Raw genomic sequence first — 12,008 nt, forward strand, 5'->3', positions numbered from 1 at the left:
AATTCTTGACATTTTAATTAATGTGTCTTGGTGTGGGCCTTGTTGGGCTCATCTTGTTTGATGCTCCCTGTGCTTCCTGAACCCAGATGTCTGTTTCTTTCATTAGGTTAGGAAAGTTTTTAGCTATTACTTCTTCAAATAGATTCTCTTCCCCTTTGTCTCTCCCTTCTCCTTATGGGACATCTATGGTATGCTTGATGTTTTCCCAGAGGTCCCTCAGACTCTCCTCATTCTTTTTAATTCTTTTTTCTGTTCAGTTTTTGTGATTTGCCCTAGTCTTTCATCCAGTTGGCTGATCTGTGATTGTATATCATCTACTCTGCTGCTGATTCTCTCTAGTGAATCTTTCATTTACATCATTGTATTCTTCAGTTCTGATTGGTTCTTTTTTATATTTTCCAATTCTTTGTTGAAGTTCTCACTATGTTCATCTATTTTACTCTCAAGATCACTGAGCATCCTTATGACTATTAGTTTGCACTCTTTACCAGTTGGAGTGTTTATCTCTGTTTTATTAGCTCTTTTCTTTTGCTCAGGATTTGTCTTGTTCCCTTATTTGGAACATATTCCTTTGTCTCCTCATTTTTCCTACTTCTCTGTCTTATATCTATGCCTTAGGTAGGTCAACTAGGTCTCCCAATCTTGGAGAAGTGGGCTTATGTAAGAGATGCCTTATGAGTCCCAGTAATGTGCTTCTCTTTAATCAGAAGTTCTAAATTTCCAGGAGTCTCCCCTCTGCAGATCACATGTGTCCTTATGTTATAGTTTCTTGTACTGCAGGTGCACAGGGAGGCTAGGCTGTCCCCTTGGCCTGCTGGTTGTAAGGCTCAGCTGTGTGCAGCTTCTATGGTTCCTTCAATCACTTTATTAGGCATGGGAAGCCCCAGCACAGTTGACTGCAAGGTCCAATGGCACGTTCCTGCTGCAGTTTTTCTAAGTGAGTAAGCCCCCAGTGTTGCTGGTTTCTAGGCTCAGGGACTCATAATTGCTGTAGGCCTCCAGACTGTTAGGCTGTTGTCAGCTTTCTCAGCAGTGCAGCTAGGTCGTACTGGCCCCAAGTGTGACAGCACACAATTGTTTCACGTTTGGAAGCTGGAATGGATTCCCTATGCAGCTGATTGAGAAGCACAAGTTTTCTGCAGCTGACAAGCCCCACAGCCTGCAGACCCACACACCTTGTCAACACAGTCTTGCCCTGTACACACATCCTACCCTGCTGAAGCAGACACTCACCCCACTGCAGAGGTCGCACACACCCCCACATGTGAGTCCACAAGTATCCAAAGGGCTTCTTTGTGGGTGAGGCCAGTCCTCAAGTTGGGCTGCCTGGCCTAGCTGTGCTAGGTTAAATTGATGTTCTGGTGGGTGGAGCAAACCCTGTGCTAACAAGCTAGGCAAAGATCTCCAATGGTGTTTGCCAGTGTCTGTGTCAACATACCTGTACTAAGTTGAAATAATGGCTGGCACCAATGTTTAAGTCCCTGGGGAGGTCATCCCAGCTACCTCTTGCCTCCTTGAGATACACCTAGAGTCTATCAAGTGAGTCTCTTTAACCAAAGGACTGTGCAACTTTCTTTCTGGTGATTTTGTATTGCTTTCTGGAATGAATGAATTTGTGCTTGGATCCTTTAAAAGCAGGCTTTATTTTCTCTTATATTTGAGAGCTTTTCTGGGGATATTTCCCACTGTTTTCAATGGCCAGCAAAGACAGATATTATGACACTCATGAAAGTTTTACTGAGTTCAAAAGTGTTTATTGTGGCAAAAGCCCTCCTACTCAGGTTCCTCACTCCCCCGGGAAAAGCTTCATCCATTAAGATGGCTCCAGATCATGAAACACTGCTAGAATTGTGGCTAGAATTGGCTATTTTCTCTCCATAAAGGTATTTCTGCTTCTTCCACCTCAGTAAGCACTGCCCTTTGTTGTGGGGGTTCTTTTTATCCAGTTTCTGGTTCTCTCTCCATGGTAATTGTTCCAAGGTAGTTGTAAAATTTTTGTATTTTTTGTGTCCATGGGAGGGGGTGATTTCAGAGTCTTCCTACACCACTATCTTCCCAGCAACCTTACCGTTGTATTTAAAAACATCTAGATGAAAAGAGCAATTGCCTGAAGAGATAGTACATGTTGAGATGGTATCCAAAGATAATGAGTATGTCAGGTCCCTTTCAGAAATAAGATACTATTTAGAAACAGACACAGAGAATTTGAGAAATAGAAAACTGGAGCAAACATAAACTTTCCACCAAGACATGGAAAGATGATTTGGGATCATTTACAGAGAAATTTTGCAGGTAGTTGATGAACATGAACACATATGTGATCATCACCAGGAAACCCATACTATTAGATGCTCCTGTTAAACAGACATAGAAAGAGATATCTTAAGCACTCCTTTTTTCAGTTCATAGCTCAATGAAAGTACAAACAAATTGGTCCTTCATGTAAGCCAAAAAACAAAACAAAATGCTACTCCATGGTCTATTTTTTCTACAGCTCATCTTGGAATACAACTGGATCTTGGATGGTTGGGTAAAGGCATTGTCAGCTGTCCTCATTGGTCTTTTACTTACAGGTATGTTGCCAGGGCCCACAGCCTATGTAGTTCCTCTGCACAGATATTTGGCCACCTTGTCCCGCATTTCCTTCATCTTTATACCATAGATGATAGGGTTCAGCATTGAGGGTAGGAGAAGGTAGAGATTGGCAAGGAGAATGTGGGCATGAGGTGGGAAATTGTGACCAATACGGTGGGTAAAAGATGAAAAGAGTGCAGGCACATAAGTGACAAGGATGACAAAGAGATGGGCTGAGCAGGTGCTGAGTGCTTTGCAGGTGGCATCTCGAGAGTTGAGGTGCACCACAGCCTGCAGAATGAGACCATAGGAGAAACCAATAAGCAGCATATCAAGTCCCACCACAATCAAAATCACAAAGAGTCCATAGATACGGTTGGGCCTGGTGTGGTCACAGGCCATTTTCACCACAGCCATGTGGTCACAGTAGGTGTGAGGAATGACTACATGGCAGAAAGTCAACCTTTGAAGTAGAAGAGGCATGGGCAGAATAAGAATCACACCCTTGGCTAGAGCTGCTAGTCCCAAGCGTCCAACTAAGGAATGGCTCAGAATTGTGTTGTAGCGTAATGGCTCACACACAGCCACAAAGCGGTCAAATCCCATTGCAACAAGTAGAGCTGATCGTACCACAGAAGCTCCATGGATGAAAAACATCTGGGTGAAACAGGCATTGGATGTTATGTCCCGGTGATTGAACCAGAAGAGACAGAGGAGCTTGGGCAACAGAGCCAGAGTGGATATGAGGTCAGCCACCATAAGCAGGGCCAGGAGCAGATACATTGGTGTATGGAGTGTGGGATCTGTTGCCACCAGGAAGAGGATAGCACCATTGCAAATGAGGATAGCCAAAAACATGGAGAAGAAGGAAAGAGATAACCACAAATGCTGTGACTCTAAGCCTGGTATACCCACCAAAGTGAAGGTTGTGAAGCTGGAATGGTTGAAGATTAGCATAGTAGACACCGTTGGTGGTTGTTAAAGAAAGTTTAAACACCTGCCAATGAGACATGGGTTGTGGATTGTTTTTATTAGTTTGTCTTTTAATGACATGCTGAGCTGGGGCTCAGAGAAAGACAGAATACCTCTTTGGGATCATGGAGTCTGCAAACTGGATTCAGGCCTATCTCTAAGCACCTATATTGTTTTCACACTCATTTCTTTTCAAACCTTAGTCTTCTTTTCTGCATAAGGGATGTTGTAGTGGAGCTTTACTCTTTCCTCTCCCAGTTCAGCAATTCTACACTTCCAAAAATTTTTGTGGCGTTCTAAGAATAGGAGAAAATAATTTTATCCTTGATTAAAGGATGGAAGAACTTGATAAGAGAACAATGATCTTCTCATTGTGAAACTTCCTAAATAGAGAGGAAATATGCTCCCTTAACCCTTGCTACAGGAGTGCTGAGCTGTTGGGGAAAATTTCCTTTGAGTTACTTTGCTTTAATGTGTCAACCTTCTTTCAAGAATCCACTGTCTGGAGGCCGATCGGGTGGCACAGTGATTAAGTGCGCACGTTCCGCTTCGGCGGCCCAGGATTCGCTGTTTGGATCCCGGGTACAGACATGTCATTGCTTGGCAAACAATGCAGTGGCAGGTGTCCCACATATAAAGTAGAGGAAGATTGGCACGGATGTTAGCTCAGGGCATCTTCCTCAGCAAAAAGAGGAGGACTGGCCAATGCTAACTCAGGGCTAATCTTACTTTAAAAAAAAAAAAAAGAATCCACTGTCTGGTCATAATTCTGTTTCTCCCCGTGATTCTGTTTCTCCCCGTGGGGGTCCTCTGTTTTTTGGACATAATATGAAGGGTGTACTGTCCAAATAAAGACACAATTATATTGCTGCATCCCAGTATCTCTAAAGCTAAGCATTTATGCACTTAAAGGACAGTCCTTTGAGGTTTTTATATGACACATGCATCTTTCGCTACAATTGGCCCTCATGTGTGGATTGAATTGCCTTTATACATGGGGCATTTACTTCAAATTAGTCCACCAGGCTACCTAAAAGTTCTCATTTATTCTTCAGTTCCTATCATGAATTATGCAGAATTTCTCTCTCTTTCCAGAGTTCCATAGACACTCCAAGGAGTGTTTAAATCGAGAAGTTGTTCACTAATGCCTGCCTGTATGGTACCTACTTTCTTCCATCTCACACATGCTGCCCATTCCCTCTTTTCTTTTTACTTCATGTACGTTGAATTTGTGCTTATAGCCTCTACTCATGGTTCCATATGTTATGAAACTTAACATTATGATCTAAAATGATATTTAGAAATTTATCTGAGTTATTGCAGTCATGAGGATGATTAATGATTTCTATAAGAAACAGGTGTACATATGTCTGCATAATGAAGGAAATCTGTATTAAACTTAGATTTCTAATAGGAAGTTAATCTTTATTAGACTATGTACACATGTATGTGGGAGGAACAGCCCGGACCAATGACACAGGAAGAAGAATCTTGCCTGAATATATAAAGGTAACACTGTCACCAGTGTTTTGTAGAACATACTAGAGGGAACAATTTTTCTTTGGAAAATAGTCATATAGGGTGTACTTAGAAGTAACTTTGCATTGACATCTACACAGGCACTGAGAACAGTTAGCTCTTATAGAAGGAAGCAGCATCCCAGGTCGGGTTTATTGAAGAGGATCTGTAGATCACACACAATACACTAAGAGCTTAAGATGAAAACAGAGACATTAATTTACCCATATTGGTAAGAGTTCTTGAGTTATACTAGAAGCCCACTGTAGAGAACACACATGACATTAACAGGTAATATATTCTGAGAACAATGTGAATCGCTGGTTTCATTAATAATGTTACAGGATACCATTTCCACCACACAACCTAGGGAAAATACCTGAATATTTAAATCTCTCCTTTAGAACATAATAATTCAAGAAATACTTGTTTCAGATTATCTGTAGTGTGATTAAAATGAATTCTGTATTAAAATAAACTCTGCACCACACATCAGGATTCTTGGGACTTGCCTGCATGTAGTAGGAACATAAATATTAAATTTGCCTATACTAACTATTTTCTGCATATTCTTTGTGTTTTTTAAAAAAATAAGCATGGCTTATTCCAGTTCTCATTCTCAAATTTGAGCTCACTCATTATTGGTTACTACTTGTATTGTTTTTATACATTCCCTAAAGATCATCTTCACTTTTCTTATAGGTGTCTGACCCTAACTGATTATTACAAGTAAAATTCTTGTGATCTGAGATTTCAAGTTTGAAAAGCAGCACCTCTTACAGATTACTCTCTTAATCATACTTAAATCAATTAAAATGTGACACCCATAAAATTAATTCATTTGTTAAGGTTGCTACAAAAGATTACACAGAATTTATGTTGCTAGATTCTTCCACATTCGTAAAATTGGACTCAGTTTGGGATACATATTCAAAGAAGAAAATAATTGATAGGGCATTAGCTAGTCTGTATTTATTCTGGAGCTAACAAGACCTAGAGGGAGAATGGGAACAGAAATACAGGTAGAGAGATGGCATGTACCACTTAAAGATATAGAAGAATCATACATCACATTCTTCTCCTCTATCCTCACTCCTGTCATTCTTTTGGGTAAATTAAGTTTATATGCAGATGAGAGGATTTCATACTTCCTTGGATTTCCTATTCCAATGTCCATCACCTTCCCTGCACGCACTCTTATCCTTCCACTCTTCTAACTCTTCACCCTAAAACTGTTTTAATTTCCTCCCAACATCAAGATGTCTGAACTATTGTCCTTCAACCATAACCCTTACTTCTAAATCAGTACTGATTATCATAATATAGACAAAACATTGCACAATTCTATTAATAGAGCCCACAATCAATTTATAGTTTTTTCAGTCTCAATTGAGCTCTCAAATATCAATAATTATTATTTGTTTGTCATTTACTTCAAAAATCATTACTTCCCAGAAGGCCAATAGCTATGATCTCATATTTAATTGACCGGTACTCTCAGGCAACAACATTTCTCATTTGTCATGGAGAAAATAAAGTGCTTAGATTTCTGAAAAGTAATTTCCTGATCTTGAGTCATTGCTAAGAAAGAATGGTAAAATATATTATTTCTTGTCAAGACTGCTCCTGTTCCAGAGCCTTGACTCCAGCATCTGTAGCATATAGTGAAGGCATGCTCTTAATGAGACTGATAGTTCTCCTGAACTAAACACCGTCCATGACAGGAATTAGAGGAGACCCACAGATGTCCTTCTGCTTTAGGCAAATCAACGCTAGTCTGGAAACCTACCCACTATCCACCATCAACACACATCTCCTGTCCCTTTTGACACAACAATCTGTCTATAGAATGGTTCCACAAAAGAATTTAAGTTAGATCTGAACATCCATTTCCCCCTCATATATTTTCAGAATAAATCCCATCATAGATCACATCTTTGTTTACTATTGCCATCTGAAGAAAACTTAGCTTTCCTAATCAGTCTTTGTCGCCAGTATTGTTATCACCAAATAGTTATGGAATCTCCTAATTATATTCAACTCCCTAACCACCCATCACTACCAAAATCTTTATGTTGTGCTCTTTGGAATTTACAGACTGTTGTAAAAATGACTTCTCTTTGAAAATTCACTTTACTTTCTTCCTCTAGTGGAAATTAGACTATGCTCTGAGCACATTGCATTTTGTACATTCATGTCAAATGGAAGCTTTTTTTATAAGTTTCACTACTCGCACACTACAGAGTCTAGAAATGAGGTATGTATTAAATCCTCTTGCTCCTGATTGTACTTTCCAGATTTTTCCTCCTAAAAAACCCAGGGTCCTTTGAAATACATGCTGTCAGATCATTCCACCCTTTTCCACTCCCTGAGCAGTTAGTATGCTTTCAGTCACCTTTCCCCATCAAGTTACATTTCTGCATCTTTCTTACTCCTTTTCCCTCTATTACTACTTCTGTCGTAATTATTGCCTATAATCAATTCATATAGATGATCTGATAAAAAGCTTCATCTTTTGTTTCTTGACCTCATTTCCAAAGGTCTTTTCCTTCATCCCACTCTGCCACTCACAATATCATAAATAATACACTAGAATAATTGCATCACCTTTAAAATCCTGTTTTAAAACTCTTACAAACTGTAACAATCTCGTTTAAAACTCTTACTCATTGTCTTACATCTAGCTCATTGTTTTCCACTTCATCCTTCCTAGTACCTTCTACTTCAACAACCTTTTGACATCATAAAGATTTCTAATCCATCAATGCTACCACATTTTCTTGTCTATTACCATCTTACCACCTCACCAAGTTAGAAAATATGTTCCATTACTAAAATCATCTTCTTTTGTTTATAGTCCACTTCCTTGTTTCTCTTTCCCTTAATTATACTAATATAGTAAAGATCCAATCCTTGTTATACTCAACTCTATCTTCTTTGCATCTATACCTAAGAAGCTGAACATGGCTTTCAAAAAACACATACTCATTGATTGTAGTTTAACCACAGTCCTTAGGTGAGTTCTCAGCATAGCCAGACAATCATAATCCATTTCTGTTCCCACTCTTATCCTGCTAGATATTTCATTGTCTTTCTTCTTAATCTCCCAACATTCTGAGCTCCCTCCTCAAAATTAGAAGATGATCTTCCCTTTTCATAAGAAAACAGGATAAACCAAAAGATACTTTTCTCTTTTCCTTGCCAGCAAAATAGCACCCAGTGAATTGGTACCCATATACTGTGCCTTCCTCTTAGGACGGATGGCCTGCTTCATTTCTAATTAAAGGTTACCCATCTGCTTCTGAACTGAATCACATTTCCTTTCCCTCATATACAAACTTATTCCTGCACTTATACCACTCCCCCCTGCCTAACTGACTTTCCCTCTTCTAGTGAGACTTCCCAATATTCTCATTTACATCACCACCATTCTAGCCAAGACACATTTTGTTTTCATTTCCACTACTGAAATAACCTCCTAACGGGTCATCTGGCTTCTCTTTTGCCTACATACTTCTTATCCCCCACAGAGCAGCCATATTATCTTTAAAAATATAAATAACATGATATTACAATCCTCAATATCTTCCTATTCAAATATTTACTATATAAGGAATAAAGTTAATTGTCTTTACCGTGATATACAAGATACTCTGATGTATTCTGACCATGAATACTCATGATACTCTTGATATACAAAGTATCATCTGGCTTCAGCTCACCTCTTCGCCTTCATGTTCTACCACCCTCCCTCCTTGCTCACTTCACACTTGTCTATTTTGCTCTACTTTAAGCAGGATAAGTTTGTCACTGCCTCAAGATGTTTACCCTTGCTGTTTCATCTCCCCAAATACCTTCACATGACCCATTCCCTACCTTTATGTAGGTCTGTAAAAATATAATTACCTCCTAAACTTCTACTTTTATCACACTAAACCACATATCTTCTGAAATAGCCACCCCCAACCTGCACCCCCAGTAAATATCTTTATAGTTCATAGGGTCAAATGTGCTTCACAGTCCTGGCTGCATATTAGAAACATCTGAGGAGTTGAAAAATTTTTGATACCCGGGCCTCACCAATTGAATCAGAGTGTACAGAACTGTAGCCCTGGGATCTATATTCTTTCAGAGCTTCTGGGGGGATTTTCCTATGCAGCCATTTTGGGAATGACCAGCTCAAGGGCTGAGTCAGAAACTATGGATGCAAGAGGTGCACAAGACATGGTTCTCCTTTTCTTCCTCCTCCTTTTTGGCCCCTTGCTCCTCATTCTCCTTCATCATTCTTTGTCTAGCAGGTAAATTTAAACATGATCACACAGTTACAACAGTTCAATAAGTGTTACAACTGAGATAAAAAGGAGCTAAAGGAAGATAAAGGGACTCTTCCTTGTACAGAAAACAAGGAAAATTTTAAAGAACTAAAATTTTCCATAGCTTGAAACAATAATTAGTCAAATGGATAAGTGAAGGGAGGGCATTCTGAATGGAGGAAACAAGTGAAAAGACAAAATAAAAGAAAACTTAGGTTATTTAATCTATAATGAGAAATTTGGTATGACCTTGCTGCCAAGTGCATGGAGTTCTGGAGACAAAGTCAGAAGTAGACCCATGACTGACAGCTCCTTTTGTCTAAAATGCTTTCCACATCTCTTTCTTCTTTTCTTGACAAACTCAAGAATTATCCTTATTTAACTCAATCTTATCCTTACTTCTCCACTTTGTCAGCATCACAGTTCTGCCCAAATGTGTGCTCTATTGCATAGCATTTAAGCTAACTTTCCTTTCTTTAAGCACTTCCTTTCATTTCACTAGTGTTTATTAAGTAGTCACTACAGGCAAGGATTTGTAAATCAACTCCACTGTGCCATATCTGACAACGTTTCTGCATTATTTTAAAACCCTCTGATTCTTGAATTTCCTACTCCCTCATCCCCTACGTTCTCTGTAAACTTGCTCAACTTTCAGAAGTGAAGCAGTACTTTCATGTATCCAGAGTAGAGGTAGCTGGCTGGCTATCAAATAAATGCCAGTTAAATAGAATTAGTGGGACTACAGATGGAAGGCACTTAGGGAAACAATCTGACTGAAAGAAAGGGAAGTAGATGTACTTTTAATGATTTAAATCAGAACTTACCCAGAAACGTTCTACTATATTCTTCCTACCAGCATCTTTTCCTCTGATAATTAGAGCCTTGTGATTTGGAAGTCACAGCTTGAAGCTACTTATCTCTTGTTTCATGGAACACTATTTTTCTTTTTTGTTGAGCTGATCTTAGCCCCTGGCAAGGGGCTCCCTTCCCACCCTGGCTCTCCTTCTGTGTTCTTTCCTGGGACACAACATATAAGCTTTCTTATTATGGTGGACCAAGGGTCTCACATTATATATGGGAAATTTTGGACTCTATGATTTCATCATCCAACAACTCTGGGCACAGTCATGACTCTCCAGAGATCAAGGAAAGATAGGGAGTGAAAGAAGCAGTTCATTAGGGGATCCCACTGAGCCTCTTACTCAAAGAGCAACCTGACCTGAATAGCAGTTCCCAGAGGAAAAGGGATAATTTTGACCATTCCCAGTGTCCATATAATGATGGTGTTACATGCCTATGGATACAATTTTAAGAATTTAATAGGGACTGTTGAATAAGGTCATGCTTCAGTAGATAATAGTCTACAGTCCTTGTGCAAAACAATTAATGCTGCTTATGAGGAAATTTAGGTACCTCTATGCCATTATAAGAGGAACGCAAAGGACTGAGTCAACAAATGGCAATTTCATATCAAATAAGAACAGAATTCTCCAAATGGACACTAATTTTGGAAGACACAAATACAATCATTTTGCATCCAAATGTCTCCATAATGAATTTCTCTGTATAATCTCTGTTGAAAAGAATTCAGCAGTTCTTCTCAAACTTTAGGAGGGCTTTTTAAAATGCAGATTGCTCAGCTCCATCTCCCGTTTTTCTGATTCAGTGTATCTGGTGTGGGGCCCAAAAATTTCGTGTCTAACAAGTCCCCTTGTGTTGAATCTGCTATTCTGAGAACCCCAATTTGAGAAGCACTGGGTTAATGCACAGCCAGCTGTGTTATCAACACTGCAAGAGGGGAATATTTGCAATTTTTTTCTCATACATTCACGTTTAATTTCAGATGATCAGAGATGCTAATGGAGGTTCTCAAGATTCTTTAAAATATGTCAGTCTTTTGACATTTTCATAGTTGCATTTCTTCCCTCTTTAGTCAAAATAGGAACAACTTTTTGGTGATGAGTTTATCACATATAGCCAGAGATTTCTTAGAGAATCCTAGATTTTGGAATTAAATTCTCTTCTCCTTTGATAATGATGTTAATCAATATTGTTCTTCACTTTGTATTGGTGGGGGGCATGGTTTTAATTCTCTGTGGGAATCTAGATGATATTGAGTACATTTTGCTCTTTTGTGTTAATGCATGCTTTACTCTAGGGACATTCCTCTATACTTCTCAAACCCAACATTACCTTTAAGTAATTTTTAATTATAAAATTATGGGTATAATCTACTTTAATAGACAAAGGCTATATAATATGCTAATAGTAATACAGAGAATAAATAAATTCACAATAGATGTAATAACTGTATATACAATATATGTATGTGATACATACATATATGTGATAAGTATATGTATAATATATACATGTATATATAACACATGTGTGTGATAAACAAAAATAATGTCCTTTAGTATGCAATATTCAGGCATGACAAAAAACAGAAATCTAGTGAATTTAGAAGTTAATCTCTGTAAAGAGGACAGTTGCAAATGCAGACAGATAGAAGTGAATGGTGCAAGAGACTCAAATACACCATGCTCCATTGTCATTAGTGACTTAACATTTCTTATTAAGAACTTGGTAAAGTTCTGAACAAATTAAGGTAGAACCAGTCTTTAATTC

At 38.7% G+C, this 12,008-nt stretch overlaps 1 protein-coding gene across 1 annotated transcript; it reads right to left on the bottom strand.

The window, feature by feature from the left end:
* Positions 1-2,595: 2,595 nt before the first annotated feature.
* Positions 2,596-3,531, bottom strand: LOC106830187 (olfactory receptor 52P1-like). Its single transcript, XM_014839601.3, has one exon. It carries the CDS (start codon positions 3,529-3,531, stop codon positions 2,596-2,598), a length of 936 nt encoding a protein of 311 aa, XP_014695087.3.
* Positions 3,532-12,008: the final 8,477 nt, after the last annotated feature.

Source organism: Equus asinus, chromosome 20 (assembly GCF_041296235.1).
Source record: "Equus asinus isolate D_3611 breed Donkey chromosome 20, EquAss-T2T_v2, whole genome shotgun sequence".
Classification (NCBI taxonomy): domain Eukaryota; kingdom Metazoa; phylum Chordata; class Mammalia; order Perissodactyla; family Equidae; genus Equus; species Equus asinus.